This window comes from Rhamphochromis sp. 'chilingali', assembly GCF_963969265.1.
Source record: "Rhamphochromis sp. 'chilingali' genome assembly, chromosome: 1".
NCBI lineage: Eukaryota > Metazoa > Chordata > Actinopteri > Cichliformes > Cichlidae > Rhamphochromis > Rhamphochromis sp. 'chilingali'.
Genome location: NC_137929.1, coordinates 49,941,544 through 49,965,179, shown reverse-complemented (window position 1 = coordinate 49,965,179; position 23,636 = coordinate 49,941,544). Strand labels below are relative to the sequence as shown.

The window sequence follows — 23,636 nt, the reverse complement described above, 5'->3', positions numbered from 1 at the left end:
ATGATGGCTAAAGTCCATTTTTACTAGACTGTGGACATTTTTAACACAGGACTCTATTAGAGTTGGCTTACTTTTGGAGTGGGCCTCAAGTGGACATTAGAGGTACTGCACTTTTTTGTATCTCCAGGTTTCATTTTTCAGACCTGGAGGATGCTACTCGTGCCTTCCTAAGAAATGCACTCGGTATATTTTAATTTCACCAATATCAATGACATCATCTGGTCTAGTTCGTTCAATACGGTGCATTTCTACCACAGGTACACAAACCTACAAAACGGAACATCTAACATATAATTTGTTAGTTGGTCTTTCTGTTTGCCTTCCAAGTCTTTCTTCCTTTTGCTTATACACACCATAACACACCCTCATACCCACGCTCTGTGTGTGTGTGTGTGTGTGTGTGTGTGTGTGTGTGTGTGTGTGTGTGTGTGTGTGTGTGTGTGTGTGTGTGTGTGTGTGTGTGTGTGTGTGTGTGTGTGTGTGTGTGTGTGTGTGTGTGTGTGTGTGTGTGTGTGTGTGTGTGTGTGTGTGTGTTTGTGTGCGCATGCGGTCACATTCCAGCCAGTCAGGTCCGGCCACGCCGAGTCGGCGCGTCATACACACACATTCCTCGAGCTGCAGCATTCCTGGACTCTTCTGCTCATCAGCAGGACGGAGGCTTGAATCTGTGACCTTCCGGTTACAGTAAAGTCTCCCTGCGGCACGTTGACACAACTACTGAAAAATGTAGTTCAGTTCTTTCATATCCGGTGTCTTGGAAGAGGAAAAAAAAAAAGATTCAGTTTGTTTCTTTCTCAGTTTTTGCTCAGCCTAACTTTTAATATAGAGCTGGTATCTTCTTTATTGAAACTCTGATGTCATGATGGTTTTTGTTTCTTGTAGCTTTTTCTTTACTGTAGTACGTAGTAGGGCTGGGCCATATCACACCATTCATGGTAATACAGGTATAATGTTGGGCAACAATAAGAAAATGAAATATCGCGATAGAATACGGGTAAAACACGCATGTGCAGTGCCTTTGTTTACATACGCACATGGTGGAAAAAGTGTGGCAGTGATGGAGAATAAGAAGCGCGAAAGCGGATCGTTGAATGAAACAGATGAACCAAAATTGGTTTGTAAAAATGCTGCAACTTCAGTGGTGTGGAACTGGTTTGGCTTTCGTCCATCAGATACATAACAAAGCACTATTTTTGGTAGCACATGCTAGCGGGCCGTCGTTATTACCGTGTTTTTCAGAAAATATGGCACACTTAACCCTGGAGAACCCATGGGGTCAAATTTGACCCCATGGTTTCCCTAGAAAACCAATGGGGTCGGCTCTGACCCCATTGGTTCTCCAGGGTTAAAATCAATCCTTTGATTTTTCTGAAAGTCGACAGTGCCCCTTATAATCTGGTGCTCCTTATGTATGAATTCTGGTTGTGTTTACTGACCTCGAAACGATTTCATGTGGTACATGGTGCTCGAAAATCTGTCAAATGTTTCAGTACGACTTTGCTAAGCTACGAACCCGCACCGCTTGATGGATTGTCGGAGCATTACAGCTATCGTAGGCAGGAGTCTCGCGGAGTGATACGTACTGTGCTTCAACATAATATCACCGTATTGTGTGTGTGTATAACCTCTTTGTGGATATTATACATGGTTATGCTGAGGAAATGTCGGCCAATTCCACTGGAAATACCTTTTGGTTAAACTGTCAGCAAGGAATTTGCATTTGCACTGTTAAATTTTTATATAACTTTAATGCACTTAAAAAAACAGCTGCTTGTTTAAGTGAAAATACACTGATGTTTTGGTTCTTTTGGGGGGTTTGTTTGGGTTTTTTTGCACTAATAAAGTTGTGGAGTTGTATTCTGTAAGTATTTTGTCTCGTGTCAATTATATCGTCAATTATATCGTCAGTTATATCGTTATCACACATTTTCAAATGTATATCGTGATAAATATTTTTGGCCATATCGCCTTGCTCTAGTACGTAGTGACAGAAATCATTATCAGAGAGAGAAAGAAAGTTCATCCAAAGTGCTAGGTTTGAAGCCAGACCTTGTATTGGCTATAAGTGTTTTTAAACCCCCTGATTTTTCAAGTTCTCTTGTGTAAACGAGGAGCAAACGTTCTTGTCAGTCAGTCAGACTGACACTTTCTCCTGTGAGCCTGTCAAAGCTGTCAGATGTGGGAATTTAGCAAGGATTTATGCAAATATGTTTGTACACCAGGGCCATTTTCTGCCAGTAGTTTCAATGCAGGAGCTGATTGTTTTGATGTAATCTTCATTTTTAATTTTGCATACAGAGAAAATAAAAAACAAAATGTAATTCCTTTCTGTGTGGTTATGGCTTACCACCACAATTTAGAGCTGATATGGAGTCATAACAGGGTAAGAATTCACCAGTGGGTTTTTTACGGAGATTAAACAATGGATCTAATTCGAATGAACATTAACTCTACCTTTTTCCAGTGACTGTATATAAAAGATGGACATAGTGTGGTGCTGATCAAACTGTCAACTGGAGGGATGCTGCCCCCACCGGCCCTGAACAGGGGCTATTACAAGGCCATTCAGGGTATTCATTGGCTAATTTTCCAGACCAGGAAGCCACACCTATATTGTATGTAAGATATGTTTTTATGTGACTTTATGGACACCTAACTCAAGAGTTGGCGTCAACGTTGGACATGATTACTAGGGACTGTTTGGCAGTGGCTGTTGGAGGTTTCTGGCTGTGGCTGGATGAAATCGCTTGCAAAGAAGATGTTGCACCAAAAACTAAAAAAAAATGACTGGTTGTCTGTAGTTTTTCACATTTGTCTGCAAGCACATGCCAACATTTAGCCAAGCAGTAGTGTAAAAAAAAAAAAAGTCCACCCCCACCTCCCACCCCACAGTGACAGATGGTTCCCATAAGTCAGAGGTCACTGACACATTTGTAGACCTGTGTGATTTGGCCTTTAGCAACTGCCATCAACCCTCCGCAATGCTCCCAACTAGATGCGGAATACTTATTTTTCCCACACAACCAGTTTTTGCCCAAAGGTTGCAGACTAGTCTCCAGGCCTTGTGTCTTAGCCTATATTCACGTGATCTTACGTAGTCACTACGATTGACTGAAGCCATGTGGTTTAGATGAAAACTGTCTTCAAAACCTTTTATAACAAGTGGTTGTACCCACACAGGAATAAACCTTCTAGTAAATCATGAGCAAATAAAACTTAAATAGTGATGGTAATGTTTTTTTTTTTGTTTGTTTGTTTTTTTTAGTCATTTAAGTGGATAAAAGGTGCCAATCTGTAATAACATAGCTGTAACCCGTTTGCCTAAATATAAAATGTGCAGTAAAAACTGTGAGGTATTCAAACGTGGTAGCTGAAGTATAAATCGACCTTCTCCTTTTTTCCTCTTTTTTTTTTTATTTTTTTAAACCACTCATGTCTTTCTCTAACTGCACCATTACCATGGCAACCCCACAGAACTGTATTCTTATTGGTGGGCCGGTGTTCCGTTGACCCTCATTCATGTGTGTGTGAGCGAGGGAGCACAGCGAGGAACAGGTGCTCTGCTGTCCTGTCTCCTCTCTCTCCCGTTCCCTGTGTTTTACAGTGTGTAAGGTGACACCTGAAGAATGCCACTAAAACCTCGAAGCTTGTGTCGTTCTCGCGCCCCCACCCCAGTCTGTTTTTCTTTCTGAGTGCCTGTCTTCACCCACACATCTAGTATTTCTTCTTATTCTTAGACACACCTACATGATGTTTCTGACTGATGTCATCGAGCTGCAGGCTTCAATCAGATGACTAAAAGAAGAGGGATTCTGTTTGACAGTCCTTCACTGAAGTCTGTGGGAGAGCTCTGCAGCGGTGAAGGTGGTGCTAGAGCAACAACCTGCAGTGGGTGGGGAAAAATGCTTTGAGGCAAAGACTGCAAAGTTTCAAGCCTCTTTAAAAAAAAAATATGACCATTAACCATACAGTGTTAACTCATCCACCATTTTTGATGTGCGACAGTCGTGGTCAAGTGAATAAGGGCGCAGTCACACAGACCTGCAGACTGGTACCCCACCATACAGAAAAAGTAAAAGCTGTACCTTTTGAAACATTTTTGCTGTTTTGCCAAGTCCCTAATTTTAGGTTTGAGACAAATAGACAATGGTTTTTAAATACTGCTTTCCCATCGGTTGTTGCTTAACTTCCTGTAATGGTTAGCACCTGGCCATTTCGTGTTCCTAACCGTTATTACCCCTGTCATCACTACTAGTCACTGAATTTGATTGACAGGGGTTCTTCCTGTGCACACTCCTCTGTATAGTTGCACCCAGAGTAAACTCAATGCTCCTTCATGTTCAAAAGTTTCCAGCTCAGGTTCGTCTCCTCTGAGGTTCTCTTGGGTCGCCCAACTGGAAGTAGACACTGGTTTAGGAGCACCAGAATCCAGTGCCTGCCAGTGGACTTGCTCTTTATCAAACTTTAACATAGTTTTTATTTTAATTTTTGTATTGCTGTGATAGTTGCCACATACCAAACAGGTAGAATTAATCATTGTATTAAAGAAATATTGCAACTCTGCATATTCCTTAGATTTTAGGATTACCCTCTTTACATGCTAATGCTTGATCACACACAAGGCCAGCATATTAACAGGGCTTTTTATTCTTCCTCTGAGTGTGTATCTTAATTCTTTCTTTCCTTTGTGCCTTTTTTCCTTCCATCCTCCTATCCTGATTGCTAGTGCTGGTGAATCTCTATTTCTCCCCTGGGAACGATTGCAGCTTAGAGACAGACAGACAGACACACACACACACACACACACACACACACACACACACACACACACACACACACACAGAGGTACTCATTAAAATATACATGAGCACTAACTCCCTTACATTCCTCCAACACTGTCGGCATTCATTATAGATGAACACACACATGCGCGCGCACACACTCTCTGCACGGTGCAGTGGCATTGTTTACTTCCATTATAAACCACTTGTTGTTTGCTGCATTGCACCTCTGTAACGTGTCCCACTGGAAATGACTTCTGTCTTCAGACCTGGCAGCTTGTTAGCTCGCTAAGCTCAATTTCTCCTCACGGTAGATGTTCCTAGTAATTGACTATTTTTACAGTAGCATTTTATTGTTGAAGTAATTTTTAATTGAGGGCTGACGAAGCTGTAATAACTTACTCAACCATTATGTTCAGTGGCTGCACAAGCTTGTTTTTGACTCTTAAAATATCTCTGCAAATTGAAAGAAAACAACAGTTGCTAATGGCTTATGGTGAAGAACACGGGAGCGCTATTAAATTTAAGCTAGTAAATGTTTATTTGATAGCATAAGAAATATCTTTGTCTATTAAAATTGCTACAGTTCATTTAAATTGGTTTGTTTCCTTGGTATGGATCTGTCTTTTAAGCATAGTCTATAAATTCTGAGGACTTTCAGATGCTTAGTGTTAGCCTGCTTTATCCATTCTAAAACCAGTTCTGATGTAAATGCACTGGTCCTTTATATAGCGCTGTTCTACTCTACTGGAGCACCCCGAAGCACTTCATACAAATCACCTCCTTCACCCACTCACACCCATTCATACATTTTTTTCTATGCCTAAGTGCTTTCTATCTAATACTGACACACATTCTTACTTTAATGAACCTTTCGTTTCTTCCCCAAAGATACTTTTGGCATGCAGACTGGAGCAGCCAGGGATCAAACAACCAACTTTCCAAATAATGGATGACTTGTTGTACCTCTTGAGATAGAGCCACCCCAGATGTGTGTATTGGGATCATTGCTGTGTTGGGACAAAGATCTGTGTTTAAGTTTGAATCTAAATTGATTTCATGTGAGGAGTTTGAAGGTAGTTCTCTCTCATATTTCCATCCACATTGTGCAATATGCATTGCACTACCACCACCATGCTTGACAGTTGGTACACGGTCCTCCAAATATACCTATTGTCACTGTGGCCAAACAACTAAATCTTTGTCTCATCTCAGCTGGTTGTTCCTGAACATGAACGTGACAGTTTGGACATATATGTTTCTTCAAGACCTTTGGAAAGTGGTGACACATCCGAATAACTTATGTGCAATTGTTTGAACTGATGATCTTGGAATGAGCAGTTATTAAGAAATGGCTCCGTGACAGCTTCCTAGCTTGTTTAAGTCTACAATTCTCCTTCTTAGATCTTCCTTCAAGTTTCCCATTTTTCGGAATATTGCAGTCAATGCAGTGCTGTCAAATTTTATTTTATGCTAGCAAAGAGAAACTACCAGTTGTAGTCATTCATGATCACTGTTGAGAGGTAAACAGGCCTTGGTGTAGTCAAGTTAAAACACTGGATAATGTTCAGCAGCACTTATTAAAACTGTGAATGTATGTTTATATTTGATCCTGTAGGTATACTTTTGACGCTGTGTGCATTAGATCAAATCTGAAATACTTTTAAAAGTCATTAAAGATTTAATCCTTCCACCCTGGAAACATCACAGTTGAACAAAGCTGACTGATACTGGCAATATTAAGGTTTTTGATTATATTAATTTTGCACTTTCCTATATCAGCCCAGAATTTTACACGTGCTGCATCTCTATCTGTAATTGTAATTAATTTCATTTACACTGTGCTGGTTCACAACAGCACTCGTCTTGTTGCAAGGTGCTTTTTAATTGTAAAGGAAAGACTGCAATAGTAGAGAGAGAAACCCAACAGTCAGACAATCTCAGTGTAAGCAGGACTTGTTGATGGGTGAGAGGAGGAGCTTCATTTTCACAGGAAGAAACCTCCAGCAGCTCAGGGATTGGCTGCAATCTGCTGCATGTGTTTGCAATGGAAACTGAATCATTTCTGGAAGATGCTCTGCATCATGCTGGAAACCAGCCTCTCTGGTGTTAGGTGTTAAAATACATTTAATCTCTCTGCAGCCTGGAGGGGTGAATGATTTATGATATTTTTGCACATGCTTTATGGCCGGTGACCTCCTGACCTTTGAAGCGCTCACTGTTGGTTGTTTAAGCTGCATTATTGATGCTAAAATGAACTCTGAGCGTGAGGGTCTTCTTCTACTCTAACACGCAGCCATCTACGGAGAGAAAGAGATGAAACATCATCTGCTGAAAATCAATCTTTCACACATTCCTCCGATCCTCTCTCCCCCCCCCCCCCCCCCCCCTCCTTATTGATTCCTCACACACTCGTAGGGTAATCCTGCTAACAGACATGTGCGTGCACGCGCACACACACACGTACGTCCACATCTGCCTTTGCCTTTTTGAAGTGTGACTGTGTGTTTCTTTGAAGTGGTTTTCTCTGTGTTTCTCACTGTCTGACAATCGTTAGCTCTGAGGATCGCAAACATACAAAAAACGTGTTTGGTTTGACGATTTTTCTTTAGAAATAGAAGAAGTCTAAAAAAAGTAAAGAAGAACAAGACAAATTATTTTGCTTTATAAACTTTTTACCTTCATTTCAGCTGATATTTGTGCATTCAGTTCATTAAATATGGATAGCGGAGTCTCTGGAGAGTTGCCGTGCATTACTTTATATTCATGCTGGAAAAGAGAAATAAAATCCTGTTCCTCACATCACCAACACTGTCTCAACAAGATTAGGTACCAACTCTCTCTTTGTGCCTCACAGTATATGTTCCTACTGCTTTTAATGGAAGTACCTGACACTCATCCCTCCCTCTTACCCAATTTAGGGTTACAGAGGCTGGAGTGTGTAACTCTGCCATCACAGAGCAAAACATGGCCTGAGGACCAGAACCAGTCCTGGGCCACAACATCCTAAAGCAACCTCTGGGGGGGGGGTTTCCTTTGGGTGAGGTTCGACCGATTAATAACAGTCGAACCTCACTGGTGTGAGTGACTCAGACTGACTTGGTGAGCTTAACCCTGTGAGGTCACTGCTGATGACCCCAGCTATAGCTCCAAACCCTAGCTGCTTGGAGACCAGTGAAAATAATTTTTTGGAGTGTGTGTAAATAGTTTCTGTGGATTCTGACCTAGTTGGGTTAAGATCAGAAATTGTCACAGCAGATAAAATCAAAATCAACCTTGCACAAAAAATAAATGTATTTTGATTTGTATTGCCTGTTAGAGAGAGCTAACAGAAGAGAACGCAAAGAGCTCTAAATCGAAGCCTAACTATAATAAAATATTTCCTGTATCTAAACTTAAGGTAACAGAGTTAAAACAGATGTTGGACAAAGCGCTGGGGGAAAAAGTTGGTAATCTGGGCTTACAGGCCTCGTGGGCAGTAGGACTATCAGAGAGATGAGCTGGTGCATAAAACACAATGAGAAATGAAAATCTGCTTTATTAGATTGCAAAGTCATTGAGCCAAAGGAAATAAACAGGCGCTTTTGTAAAAGATAGGAACTAATAGTGGGAAGTGAGGTTCCCCTAGTGTGTGTGAGAAGAGTGCTTTCTATCTACTGTTACGGATTCAAATACTGGGGATGGATACAAGAGGAAAAACCACAATAACAACACTGGTCCGGCCAGGTTGAGTCAAACGATGATTTTAATGATCACACGCGTGGGAGATGGACACCGTACGCAGACAGCCTCAGATCTCAAAATGGTGGAGCATTGATCAAACTCTTATAGCCTCTAGTGGCCCCCACCTAATCATAAAAGCCTAAACATTCACATGCTTTCTCTCACACGGCGCCTAAGCTACGACCTTGGCTCCCTGTTTATCTGCTCCTGCTGAGATGGGGCAGAAAACTCCAGTATGTTCTGTTCTCTTCTAATCAGACAAATAAGGCGATGACTTTCTGCGAACAGTATTTCTTATAGCTCAGCAGTATAATGCATCATAAAACAATATCATTCAGTCACAATAAATCAGCAGTCTAATGTAATGCAAATCAGTTTAACAAATGCAATAGTTATCAGCTTCTTCTAATTCAGGAGAATAATGCAAACTAAAACTACATAATAATTCACAATCTTTAATTAGGGGTCTAACATGGCATAAAATAATATTATAATCCCTCACTAGACTGCCCATTGAAGTTGACCGTTTACTTTTCCAGTGTGCAGAGATGGTGAAGTAACTACAGTGACTCTGTAATTCTGACTGCTGGATTTGGAGTCTTTCTAATATTACAATGCATGCATTTTTAAGAGAATACATCGTTTTCTTTTTAAAAATCAATCACTGTCAGCAGCAGTATGTTATGAAAACCTTACATTAACATCTCTACATGAAGTTTCTTCATTTTGCAACTTATTCATCACTACAGCTGGAGGACAAATGCTTATTATAAGGAAGATTTGTGAGGTTCAAATTCTGGAACTCCTGTAAAACTTAAGCCATACAGAATTTGAACTTTGGCTGAGTTCCCCTTTGAGCTTTAAGCATTGCTGCAGTAAAGACCACTTCTAACCGTCTTCATGTCCACATCTATTTTACCACAGAGCAAATATCAACGTATGTCCCAAACCAACCTGAAGAATGGCTTTATACTTTTAAATACACTGCATTGTCAAAAATAATGGGCGACACCTCTGAATCTTTGTATTCAGGTGTTTTCACTCCCATTCACACAGGTGTGCCTGCCTTTACAAGCATGTATGAAAGGATAAGTTCCTGTAAAGAGCTTTGTCTTCAACACTACACATTCTCCAACTATTTGTACCCACCACATTAGTCACTTTGCACGGAAACCTGCCACCATAACTCTGTACCATTAATACCAGTGTGGCGTGGGTGTACACTAAAATATTCTCCTGAACAACGCACATCAGCTATGGTGTGGAAGGCTCATATGGTTGTCTTTTACCAGGAGGCTTCAGTGGCAGCACAACTGTCTGACATGACACCAAAGTGCGGCTTGCACCAACATATGATGTCACTTTTGCTGTATCGTGCCCTTTGCAGATGCAAAAGGCAAACATAATTAAACTCTAGGTGGTGTTATTGCCTAGCCTAAATGTGCCACATAAGGTCAGAAATGTGACTCCTTCACAGTGGTGGGCATCAACAATTCGTCCCTCAGTCAGGGCAAGATGTCAGTTTAAACTTCTGTAACGTCTCAAAGCACCTGATGGAAAACATTCAGCAGAAACAACCTGAGGTTGTAGCTCGCCAACGAGACAACCTTGACCATAAAATTGGCCAAATTTAAGCCCTAGAACAAAGATTATCTCGTATACCACGATATACTCCAGTCCCCACAGAGCAGCGCGGTTATCATGCACTCTCCCTGCAACAAGGACTGCTGCCACCTCTGTGAACACATGCCATCCATTGTTTTATCAGCTGAGCGTCATATCAGCCTTAACAGGGTCTCCCAAGCTCTGCTGCTACATAACGAGCGGCACGACCGAGTGGAGAGTAGCTTCTGGAAATTTACATGCACTCAAAGTCCTTGAGTGTGGGAAAGGGTGTGCTTTAATGCAGAACACACTTACACACTCACACAAGCTTCAGGTTTTACAAGGTCATAAGAGCGAGAGACTCTGTGGGTCTGCATACCAGAGAGGGAGGGAGGCTGAGCTTTGAAGGATGAACAGGGTGGAGGGAAAAATACACGAAGAAGAGATGTAAGCTGGTGATCTTTTTCCTGTATAGAGACACTCTGTGTTTTTGGACATTGATCAGTACTATCCGAAAGAGTTTTGTTTGTCTGAGTTGAACTAATCACAGACCGACTCCATGATGATAAGATCTGGGCTCTGTGTGGGGGTCAGACCATCTGTTGCAGGACTTGTCTTCCTCTCGTCACTTATGATGGTCCTTTCAGATGTTTAAAGATTTACAGCTTGGGATCTGAATGCTGTAGATGCAGGGTTTCTCACACAAAGGACTTCAGACCACCCAAGTATAGTTGGCTTCATACGTCCATTTTTTTGTGTGTGTTTTGTTTTGTTTGAAACTGCTTGTTGGAGTAAACAGACCAGCATGACTTTGCAGACCATCTACATGCTGTAGAATTACAACTAGCAATGTGAACTACTCCACTTGGCCTTAGTCGGTGCATTTTGGAGGACTACAGCAAACTGGAAACTTTGATGTTCGTACCCAAAATCTTTCTCTCAGAGTAGCCAAAAACTATTGCAGACTGGCACAAACATGATACCATCATCCCCACTTAAAGCCTTGTTTATGATCACAATGCCAGTGTTGTGTTTGATAACTATTTTTTCCACTGCTTGAAGCATGCTGGACTTGCTTCAGTCTTCTCCAGAAAGGTGTCGCCAATCAGAAAAGTGTCTGACACTTTCAAGCCCTCTGTAATCTGAGCTCCAGGCTACGAAAACCTACTCTTATTTTGAAACTTCAGTAGCTGCTAAAAATCCAGCACACACATGGGCAAATGGGAACGAGACCACAGACCACCCTCCATCTAGTCACTAACATCCTAAAACTTAAACTAAACAAACTCTCAAAAATGAATGAAAGCTGCATGAAATTTAAATGTGTTACAAAAAAAGTCTTGTATTGAAAATGCCTAAACTACTGGCTGTTCACTTATTCACACGATGTCACCACAGTGGGTAGCTCGTGTTTGGTGTGGCAGAATTTTTCCTGATGAAACCCCCAGAGGGATTTGTGTCTCCTCCTCGGACCAAACCAGTGATCTTTTGCTTAGAGCCTCTAAATAATACCATACATACTGTTTCAGGTTTTGGAGACTCGCTGCAGTCTCGTCTGTTGTAAAGTTATCGATTTGTTGCAAAGTTGCTGGAAAATAAAATGATTGTCAGCTCTCTCTGAGATCAGGTTTGTGTTGTTGGTTTGCTTTCAGAGATTTGTATCGAGCAGGAGAGCATCTAATATTCTCAGTCGTCACTGATCTAAAAGTGGCTTCTTTTGTAAATTCTCAGCAGAGAGCAAATTTTAGTTTCTGTAGTTTTTTATTTGAGATGGGGAAACTTTCTATTCATTACAAAGGATCTGCAGAATAAACATGTGCACAGGAGAAACTTGAAAAACAATAAGACTTAAATCTAGATGATGGAGTTATTTTGAATTATAGGTGATACAAAAAAAATGCAAATCAGCTGATGCACGGTTCAGAAAATACTTTTAAAACCCTACCACTGACATGGGGATGCTTCTAAAACACCCAAACATTGTATTTTCCACCTATGTCTTCATGCACTCCTTCTGTTTTGCTTTTGACTTCCAGGATTAATTTGTGACACATGTCGAGCATGTTTCTGTGGAGAAAACAGAGCAGTGGAGGGATGAAAAAGACGTAAATTAGAAGCAGACAGCGGGAGATGCTGAATTCAAATTTATGACAAAATGGAAACTACGAGGAGGAGGAGAAAGAGAAGAATTAGTCCCAGATATAATGGAAGGAAAAGGTGGGAGGAAGGAAGTGCTGCGACACAAAGGAAATGAAGTGAGAGGCTTCAAAGCAGCAAGAAGAGATGAAGGGAGGAGGATTGACCAATAAGTGATGTGATGACAGAGAGAAAGAGAGGTTTATAGATTAGCAGGTCCAGAGGTTAAAGATCATCCGGGGTCCTGATGATTAAGGTGATCAGGATGGCTGTAGCCAGGAGGCGGGGTCAGAGCAGGTCAGGTAAATGACAGCTGCTGTGGGAGAAGCGTGTGAAGAGTCTGTTTGGGGATAAAATATTAAAGTGTGTATAAAATCAGTCCAATCCTTCACAGTATTCAACACTAACTTCAGTGTTTGTGTTGATGTCACGCAACATCTCAGCTGTTCTTTTAAAATGTTTTAGTAGTGCTTCAAAATTTTGCCATAATTGAAAGTCATGCTCAAAGTTGGCCATGCAACAATAATGAGATTTCAGAGTCATATTGTAGCACAGCGAGTTGGTTTGTTTGGAGTTTTAAGAGGTTAAATGTGTGTGTGTGTGTGTGGGGGGGGGGGGGGGGGGGGTTAGGGTTGGGGGGGGGGTCTGAAAACGGACTTTCAAGTTTCAATGTCCTGTATTTAAGAAGTTATAAGTGCTCAAAAAAAGCTGGGAAAAAATGAAGCGGCTGCCTCATGTACTTCTAAGGTGCTGTAACTTGTAAAGTTTTTATAGTCTCAGGGTGGCGCTGTTCCATGGCTGGATATGACATACTGCAAATGTAGTGTGGGAAAAATGAGTGGTTTCTCGTGGGGTGAGTTAGGAGATGACATTTAGCCCTCGTTCACGTGCAGAGATGGTCCATAATTACTCGCTTGGTGAACACCTCCATCCTCTGCGTCTGCATCGGTGTGAGTCGGAAACACTGGGCACTCAGACTGCTGAGCTGACTAAACCTGGCAGGTTATCGCTTCCTGTTTGACAAAGGTCACGACCTCTGGTTGGCTTTCGGAGCAGAGAGTTCACGGACCAGCAGAAGGATGTCTTGTATCGCTCGTTTTTCATGTTACTCAAAGCAATTTTCACTCACTATCCGGGAGCTTTCAGAGTCATTATTGGACAAAATTGCCGGCACAGCATTTGGTTTCAGTCGTCGCTTATAAGCAGCAGCATCAGTTACTAAATGCAGTACATGCTCTGAGAGAGAAGTTCTGAGAACTCAGCCGGTTTCCCATTAAGTCCTCCTGTTTTTAGTCCAAAAATCACAAGTAAAAACAGCTCAGTGCCTCTTTTTTTAAAATAAACTGTACTTTTAGAAGAAATGGTCTCTCTGGACGCAATCAGGAATGCAGTGGCAACCTTTGTAGATTAAAGTAGCAGGAGACGGGCCACAAGCTGGAATACTGAGCATGCACTGATGATCTGTTTAGCATTGTTTGGAAAGTTTGTCTTTGATTAAGCTCAGAGCAAACTAACAGGCGCCAACATTATATCTGGATCCGGTCTGTAAATGCAATTAAAAAAGACCGAGCGTATCCCGCCTCACGTGTTAATCAGGCTCGTATGGGTTATACATTCAGGAGACTGAACAGAGTGTACGTAACCACCTCAGCGCTGATGCAGTTTGACCGGCTGCAGGGCTGCTTTGTTGGATTTACAGGTGTTTCCATTTTTCTGGATGCCAAGTTTATACAGCAACTTCCTCTGTGCGCTCGCATGTAATCGAGATAAGACGAGAAGGGAAAAAACAGAGCGTCTCAGGCCAGCAGGGTAACAAAGGAAGAGAGAATCAGAAAGGGGAAGATAAGGCAAGAAAAAAAAACTCTACAGGTAAGCGAGGGGGAAGGTGTTGGATGTTTTGTCTCTGCAGGCAGTGAGTGAAAGGCTTGACCTCCCAAATTAACCTCCACCAACTCCCAGAGCTGCCTAATGTGTGTTTGTGTGCGCTTGCGTGTCTGTGCGCGCCTGTGGGAGTGTCACTCGACCTTCAGGTCAATCAGCTGTGAGAAAGCTGCAACCTCCAACAACCCCCTGCTGTGCCCATATGTGGGTGTGTGTGTTTGTTTATGTGAAAGCATGTCACATTTATTCCTGTTGCCTGTGTGGCCGTTCTTTCACAGTAACGTCACAATGTTTACAGTGGTCGGCTTTCAGCTTTGGTCCAGACACAGTTCTCTTTTGTGCTTTGCTGTTACAGTGATGGGTGACAGGGATCCGTGTGAGCCGAAAGCTCACGCTTCACACTTTGGATCCATATGATGTCTTATGACACGTTCCTGAATAAGTTGTAGCCAGAATTTCAAAGTTCCCAGTCAGAATTTGAGTCTTGAACCCCATCTCAAGTCGGATTTCCAACTCACAAAGACAGCGACAGTAGTTTATTTCATGAGGTGATTGGGACATGGCAGCAGAGAGGGGATGTCCCTAATATGGGCGCCTCAGAAGCCCCACCCACCTACTGTTTAAACCCTCTGTTTACCACAAACAGGTAGTTGGTCCAAAAAAGTCAAAATGGCAGCAGCCAAAAACACCAACGCTGAAGCTTGAAAGTGTTCTGTGAAGTAATGAAAAACTTTTTAAATTGTGAGAAAAAGTCTGGGTATTTGTTTTTTAGTGCTACTTCCTGTAAGCGTGTAGATATATATTTTTAGACTGGTTTACTTCAGCTGCTTTGCTTTGAGACGTGGAAACAAACCGATTCATGGTTTTGTCGAGGTGTCAGTTTTATGAACGGACGGCTCAAAAAACAGTTTCACAAGATACTTTTTTTGACACTTGACGAAAGGGAAACAATTTCAAGTGTTATTTTAAATGAGCCAATAATTTTACTGGCCTGACCTATTAAACATCTAATTTGCTAATATGCTTATGCCACTTCATTAGGTACACGTTGCTAGTATAGCATTCCTGGATTTTTTTTTTGTTTTTTGTTTTGGACAAAAAACTCAGTCAAAAAAACGGTCATGTAGCCTTAACCACTGAGGAAATGGCCAATCAGCAGCCCACAAACAATAACACGGTGCACTGTTGAAGAAGGCGATAAAGGTTCACATATTTGATGCTGTGAGACAAAATCACCATTGTCCTTCTTTTCGAAATATAGAAATGGAAACTATGTTTTGTGTGGACGTAGCCTGTCCCAGCAGCAAACAGGCCAGGCAACATTTTTTCCTTCATTCTTTTTATTTTCCATTGTGTTGATCCTTTGTGAATTGTAGCCTTGGCTTTGTGTGCTTAGGTGACAGGAGTGGTGCGTGTTGTGCTCTTCTGCTGCTTTAAGGCCTATTGTGTTGTGCATTCAGAGATGCTTTTCTGCATACCTTGGTGGTGAGCGGTTATTTGAGTTACTGCTGCCTTCCTGCCAGCGTGAAGCACTCTGGCCATTCCCCTCTGACCTCTGACATCATTGAAACCGTAGAGATGGTCGTGCGGGAAAATCCCAGCAGATCTGCAGCTTCTGAAATACACCCGTCTCGCTCAGTCTAATCCTACGTTTGAACAGGTCATCTCAACCGCATGCCTCAATGCACTGAGTGCTGCTATGTGATTGACAGGTTAGATATGTGCATTAACGAGCAGGTTAACAGGTGTATGACAATCAAACTAGTTTATTAATCCCAGAGGAAATGTGGTCAATTGCTCCAATTAAATACTATGATATAAATCAAATTCACAACACAGCTCGAATTATAAATATCCCAGTATATTACACTATTACACTAAATTACATGTGTGTGTTTGACACTGAGGTGTCTCTGCAGAGGACGTGATATTAATGGTGTGTAACTGTTGCAGTGTGTACCTAACGAAGTGGCCGGTGAGATATTTTTAACCATTTGATTCTGTCTTTCCTCCTGTTCGGAACCTTTGATGTGTGTCTGCGCTCATTAAAAACAGCTGCTTGTTTTCCTCTAAACGCTTTGGACTCAAACTCGAGTGTTTTCGTGGTAATTAGGCTACAACGACGATAATTACCGTGCATTGGACACGCACACTCTCTCACACACACACGGACACGCACAGAGGCTCCACCCTCCCTCTCACGAGGCACGGAGAGGCATGTCCCTGCGTGTTCCCGTGGAGGTCGAGCCGCATAGAGCCGGAGCGCAGAGAGGGAGTCAGTCAGTGAGTGGATCCTGAAGCAGCAGCAGCAGCTCGGCGGCTCCTCTCAAACTCATCGATTAGCGCCCCATGGATGTGTGACGTCACGCCCATTCTCGGATATCCCTCTTTATTTTTATTTTCCCAAATTTTATTTCCGGATTCATTCATTTGAACTTTGTAATATATATTTTTTCCACCCCTCGGGGCTCCGGGAGGCTCGTACCTACCGGAGGGGGCAGCCATGGGTTTCTACGGCACCTTGAAGCTCATCTTCTACAAAGTGAGTATCGATTAGAGACGAGCGGCGGATCGATAAGGGCGGTTGTGGTGCAGATGTTGAAGGTTGTCAGGCTCGTGCGCCGGCATGACAAGGCGTTTCTCTCACTGACAGCGAAATGCTTCGGCGGCGCGTGCGAGTGCGCGTGCGAGCGTGGACCACTGCGGAACCAGAGAGGGGGGGCATCCGTGTCCTCCCTCTCCTCCCCGTGTCACCCTCTCTGTGATTGATTATTGGTGATAGATTTTACTGCTCAGCCGCGGGTGTAACCTGTAAACGGTGACATAAAATCTAAAAATCTTATTTAAATTCTTTAGATTCTAAACTTCAGTGTCTAATATTTATTCCATGATTTATAGCTACAAACCTCAATAATAATTAACATTTTCCCTCCCTGCCCTGTGAAAATGCAGGTGGAGGAGGTGCGCTCCACGGTAAACTCCTCAGTGTTGGTCCCATATGGTTTATTAAACCTTCACAAAGTGACTTGTGCTCCTTGAAATGAGTGATGTTTTGCAGTACAGCTGCTGTGATCTGTGTTGTTTGGCTTAGATTTTTCTGCCTAAACCCACAAAAGTCATATTGTTCATATTTAACATAAATACAGGAGTGCATTTCACTGTACTGTCATGTAAATAGACCCCTTTTTGGCAGGTGAGACTTGAGTTACATTTTTTTAGTCGGCCCTAACGTCAATATCTATGTTTGTTCCTCTTTCAGGCACAAAACCTTATGAAGGTGACATTTTTCCTCCCTGCACTGTGAAAATGCAGACAAAAGGTGGTTTAGTCCACTGTGCAAGTGCTCAGTTCTGCCTTAATGTTGTCAAACGCCACCATTTTGGGCCAGTAGGGTTTAATAAAGGTTGGAAAAAGTACTTTAAATCAAATTAACCTCAAACTGCAAGATGAAAACGTAAAAACCTGACACCTCCTGCCCTTTGTAAATCTGGGATGTTTTACAGTACAGCTGTGATAATCTCTAGCAGCTGTGCTATTTGGCTCATAAATGCTGGGTAAGCCCTGAAAAGTGACATTTCTTCCTCCCTGTACTCTGAGGCACAATTAAATTCAGGGCACTTTACTCTGCACGTGGTAAAAGTGCAATTTTACAGGTCAAATGTGATTTCTTAAAGGTGAAACGCATACGATTGCAGAGAGAACTTCATAGAATGACACCTTGCAAACTTTCTTTCCCCCCGAAAAATAAGGAAGGCTGACAGTAGCTGATATAATTTGCTTTGTTTGGCTTAAATTTCTCAAAATTGGCTCTTTCTTTCTTCCACGAACCTTCAAATACCGTCACACTCAGCTTTGTTTGCCTCATATACGCTGGTTAAACGAGGGGAAAAAAAAGTCTGTACTCGTTGTTGGTGCTGCGAGCCACAGGAATGAAACCTTGACAGTAACTTTTCTTTCTCCCGACACTGTGAAAACAAACAAAGGTGGAGCCTTTCACTGCACAGGCATGTCAGTGTCAGTATTCTGCCATATCTGTGGTCAGATACGAGAGAAAAACACATGAAATCAACTCCAGTCGGGATCAAGGTGAGGATCCAAATGACAATAAAATCACGTCAATATTAAAATTTAAAAGAAACTGTATCACTAAACCTCCTCAAAAGACAGATAATGTAAAGCACAGCTGCTGTGAGACACATTGTTAGGTTCAGTCTGTATAAAACACCAGAATTCACATTGAAATCAAGCTAACGCTGAGTGTGTTATGGTCAGTCACATCTTCTGTTACTGACCACAGGAATGAAGCCTTAGAAACTGACACTGCTTCTTCTCTGAAAACACAAATGAATGAAGTCTTTCTACTGAGCAGCCGGGTCAGCATGTGGGGTTTAATACAGGTCAAAATTCATTTCAGTCAAGCTTCACTTTAGTGCTTAGTAGCTAAGTGCTTGGTTAAGACTACAAGATTAAAACCTTGAAAGTGTTTGACAAAACATTGGACATGAGCTAAAATGCCAACTCAAACTAATCTGTAGTGTTTACCTGTTTATCCTTTAATCTGCAAACAGCAACAGTTAGAAACTGTTTATATTTTATGTAAATATTTATATTGGTCCCAACGCTACCATGTAAACTTTGTGTTCCAGACCGATGAAGCTTTTTATGAACAGATATTATCTATTAACGTGAATTAAGAGGATACAAGGCTTTCATGTCTAATGCTAATTTGTCTTGTTGGCTTCAAACCACAGCAGCAGAAAGTTAAAAGCTGCTATTTGCCTCCATCCAGGAGTGGAAAACAAAAGTAATTGATTAAACGGATACGTGACTTCTACATCAAATGCTCATTTATCGTCACAGCTTCAAACTGAAGGATTGAAAGCTTAGAAATCCATTTTTTCACAGTTCACGTTTAAAATGGTGTTTAAAACGATCAGTATCCATGGCGATCAATTAAACACAGAATTGTTTTTTGTCTCCTTAATGGCCGTGTGATTATTTTTAAGTTAAAAAGATGTTTCAAAGAAGAAAATCTAAAACTAAAAATAATTGTAAAATACAATGCTCTTTTAAATTGACAGTTTTATCTGTAACACGGCTGCATAAATAGGACTGAGCTAGAAAAAGCTGCAGGAAACCTGGAAAATCTAATACAAACGAATTCAACTCTATTTAAATTGAATCCTTCACCTCGCTGCACTTTGAAAATATGAATAAAAGATGCACCTTAGAGACAGCAGCTGCTGTAAAACTGCAATTTGTGGAGGCAGAAATCTACTTAAAGTCAGATAAAACTTTAATAACTAGTGTTTGTTTGCGTTTGGAGCTTCAAATGGACGTTAGCTCCTTCACTATGTTGTAAAAACACAGATTATGGAGGGAGACTTCACATTAAATCCCGGCAAAATTGCACCTAGGTCGATGTAAGGCCACGGCGTATCCTCTTCTCATTATTATAAACTTGATTTAAGGTGAAGCTGCAGAGATACTAACCCTCCAAAAAGTCCCAGTTTAGCTTGATTGGGACATTTTTGCTGCTGAAGCACAGATGTGTCTCTGCCACCCACCCAAAAGCCAAAGTCGTCTGGTTCTAACTGTAAACACATTCTTCAGTTTTCCAGCCCCCCAAGGTCAAGTTTTTTCCTTTTTATTTTATTTATTTATTTTTTCCGGCTTAATCAAATCCACACAGACGCGGCATCTGTTATTAAAATCCAGCGACACAGAGTCTGAAAATGGAAAGCAGATTATAAGTTTATGTTAGGGAGTGAAGAACGCCCTCTGATAATCTACAATCTGAAATATTTACAGGTGCTTCTTGCCCATGTTTAATTTTGAACACACACAGATGCTATCCTCTGCATGTGTGTGTGTTGGGGGCTATTTTAGAGCGGCGCTGCACCGCCGACATTCCTCTGATTTTCTGCATTCCTGCGTTCATTCACAGCGAGAGACGCTCAGAGAAGAGCGAGCGAGAGATGGAGAGGGCTGATTCAGACCTCGCTTTGTCTAAGTTGGCGGCGTAGGTGTTTCCAGCATCTCTGCGGTTCAAAAGACGGCCTCGGGTTTATCTGCAGCTCTTTGATGATGTGGACTCGGCTCCAGCCGTTTGGTCGTCTTTCTGACCGCAGGGTCGACCCAGAAACCCACAAACATCCGTGGGAACTCCTCTAGCTCTTACTGCGCTGGCATCATGAGTGCAGACACTGGTTGCAGGCTAATATGAATTCGGCTGGCTCACATTAATACTGTGGAGATGATTGTGAAGATAATTGGGGCATTGCGAATGATTAGACCACGTAGACCGAGGAAGGCCAACGTTTTCCCCCACATGCCAAACTAAGTTAGATACAGTAAGTGAACGGTCACACACTGAAGAGCTAAATTAAAAAACAAACAAAACATGACACATTTGCTGAAATATGCCATGACCATGCTGGGCAGCGTAGTGTTGCAGTGGTTAACACTGGAACCTCACAGTCCCTGTGTTAGCTTTGTGATAGACAGTAAATAATGGGCTTTACGTCATATATAAAACTGTAAATATGTCTTGTCTATATTTGTTTTAGTATAAGACCAGCTGTTAGTTTGGTATTTGTTGTGTTACCCATCTCTAGAGCTCCAGTTTGTTGTCTGGCTTATTTAGTCTTGAGTCTTACTTTTTACTGTGGAAGTCGTATCCATCAGCCTCTTTAATCAAGTAGAAATAAAATCCATAGCCGGCCGCAGTAGTCCTCAGTGTGTCCTGATCTTTTCCAGTTGTTGGAAATGGTCTTTGTGTGGTTTGTTTTGTCTGTGCAGATTTGAAGTCATTAGCTTTGTTCTCGTCCCATGCTTTAGGGACATATACAATATAAATGTCTTCTGCTTTTGTTTTTCTGTGCTGATGCTGAACTTCTAGCTGCGCGTGTTTATTTTAGCTGATTTCCGCTGAGGAAGGATACGGTCAGATTAACCAGTTTTTTTTGGCCCTTGGGTAAAAACTGCTATTGCAGCCAGAGCTCCTGTGGCGTTTGAAGCGGTTTGTGGAGAAGTTAAAGCTTTTTAAAAAGGTTTTTCACATGGAGAGTCTTTATTCTTTATGACGCGCAACCTCACCATTACCTGATCAGACGGATCAGGTAATGATCTGACAGACTTATTTTATGGTATTTGCAAATAATCAAATCACCAGCGTGCAGCAAAGTGGGGCTTTGGGAGCTCGGTTGGTAAATCCAATTAGTTTGGCCTACAAAGCTCCATTTGGCTCTGTTGTTGTTCCAAAACGGGAGGGTTACAGTCTGTGATGGTTTCTCTTTTTATCTTTCATCAGATGAAGAGGAAGTTGGACCATGGTCCAGACGGCCGGCCGTTCCCTTCGGGGAAGAAGCACTGCAAAGGCAACGGATACCTCAGGTACCACATTTGATTTCTTAACGTCAGAACGAATCTTTTCACAAAACTGTTGAACTAAACTAGGAATACTTGGAACAACATGCTAATGTGCTCTAATAACATGAAGTGAACAAAGATCCTGTCACCGATTTACCTGCTTTGCACCAAAATGGCGCCCAGGCTGGAGCTAGTTTCACATGCAAACAAACACCACGTTTAAAACTGGTCGTCGATGTAACTGAACCTCCATAAATGTTAATCATCCGTCTGGTTTACACCCAGGACCCGTCGCTTCAGTTGCTCCTTCAAGGTTTTAATGAGTTGGACCCGTAACACGCCCATCTTACATTATTACTATTATTATTTGCCTGCTGCTGCACATTGCCCAATATAGTTGTTTTCGTTGCCAAATCACTGATAGCGTGTGATGCTGTGTGCATGACCCTTAAAACAGCACCCCACAGCAACACAAAATTCAAAGAGTTTTTTTCTTCTCTTTATTTATTTTTTTGTGCATTCTTTTTTGCTACAAAGCTGATTTTGTGCATTTTTTGCCCCTTCCCAAAAGCCCACACCCACTTGGTTTTTAGCTCAGCTCTAGCAAACATGACGAAAAGACGAAGTCTACCTGAAGCAAACCAAACTCACAAGGTTTGTGTAGGTGAACCTGGGGAATGATTATTGGTTGCCTTGGGCTTCCTGTATCACACTGATAGCTCGGCGTCTCCTATCCATTCTGCTTTTGGCAGCGTGCAACAGTTGGCTGCTAACTCAGTTCTCCATTGCTCCCCCGGGCTTCTAGTTGCTCTCATCTGCACCTGCAGACATCCTGCAGCAGAGACGAACCAGCAAGACAGGGTTTACATTCAGAAACATCCCGTCGACTAGACCCGACACTCTGACTGGCGTCTATCTTCCCTGTGTTGGTTTTGATTGGTGATTCTGTCCATGCAGATTTTGTGACACAGTGTCCAGAGAAGTTAAAGTCATCGCTCTCCTAACATTTATGAATATAGCAGCCACAGTGGATTTGATCCAGGAATCCTTTGTATCGAATTTTAATAGCGAATTAGTGATTTAATTCGAATGTTAAATGGTTAAATTAGATCAGCTTTACCAGTTCAGAGCATAAACCAAAAGGATAAAAGAAAGGTGTAACATGCATGGATGGATGTTTTATGGGTTTACGATGGTAAACAGTCACATTTCTGCTGTACTGCTCCTGCATCTCTCTGCAGTCCATCCAGTCTGGTTCAGGCCACGCCCACCACATTCGGTGACCTACGACTGGCTAACGGACATTCAGCTCAGCGACGACGCGTCACCTCTGGTCCGCCACCCTCCGGCCTGCAGGACTGGCTCCACACCTTCCAGGTCAGCACACGTACAATCATGTTCTCTCAGATAATCCAGAGACTATATTTACACAAAATCCAACAAAGAACTTTTAATTAGCAAAATTTCAGTGCACAGATTATATGCACGTCCGAGCAGAGAGACACTGGTCCTGGTTCTTCAAGGACAGCAGCTAAACTGCAGCTTTTCTTGATTTTTGGTAAAGTGTGGTGTATCTTCCGCTCGCTACACAAACACAGTGGCAGAGTGCTGCTGCCTCCAAGCTGTTCTTATGTAACTAAAAAAACATACAAGTACAGACACACAAAGAGATGGGAGACATTTAAATGGAGGGAATAAAAACATGATCTCTTTGGAGAGACAGTTCAAACCAGTTTAGAGATAAGGGAATAAAAACAAAAAGTAAAAGATGACACACCCTGAAATGCACACAGAAGAGGAGAAATATAACAATTACAGTAAATACACAGGAAAACAAAGCGGTACAAAAATGTTAACACTTTATATGGAGGCACTTTAGTGGCAACAGTAAATGTAAATCTTTGTCTCTTCATCCTGTGCTAATGTTTCCCCTCGCTGCCTTTTCACACAGATGTGGAGCGGCCCTGAGCGGCTGCTGGCTCTGGACGAGCTGATCAACAGGTGTGAGACCAGCCAGGTGAAGCACATGATGCAGGTCATTGAGCCTCAGTTCCAGAGAGACTTTATATCACTTCTGCCCAAAGAGGTACAGCACAAAAGCAGTCCGCTCTGCTGTCTGAGAGATGTGGCCCCGTTGAT

The 23,636-nt window shown here is 42.0% G+C and overlaps 1 protein-coding gene across 2 annotated transcripts in view; it reads left to right on the top strand.

The window, feature by feature from the left end:
- LOC308400792 (F-box/WD repeat-containing protein 7-like) overlaps window positions 1–23,636 on the top strand; it is a 46,717-nt gene that overhangs the window by 10,604 nt on the left and 12,477 nt on the right. Inside the window, exons 1-4 of one of the 2 annotated variants that reach the window (XM_080888763.1) lie at window positions 16,374–16,668; window positions 21,439–21,521; window positions 22,739–22,874; window positions 23,449–23,583. In XM_080888763.1, the coding sequence (XP_080744889.1) occupies window positions 16,630–16,668; window positions 21,439–21,521; window positions 22,739–22,874; window positions 23,449–23,583 (393 nt within the window). In that variant the 5' untranslated portion in view covers window positions 16,374–16,629. Of the gene's footprint in view, window positions 1–16,373; window positions 16,669–21,438; window positions 21,522–22,738; window positions 22,875–23,448; window positions 23,584–23,636 lie in introns of those variants that run through there. The other variant, XM_080888762.1, reaches the window with a different exon arrangement.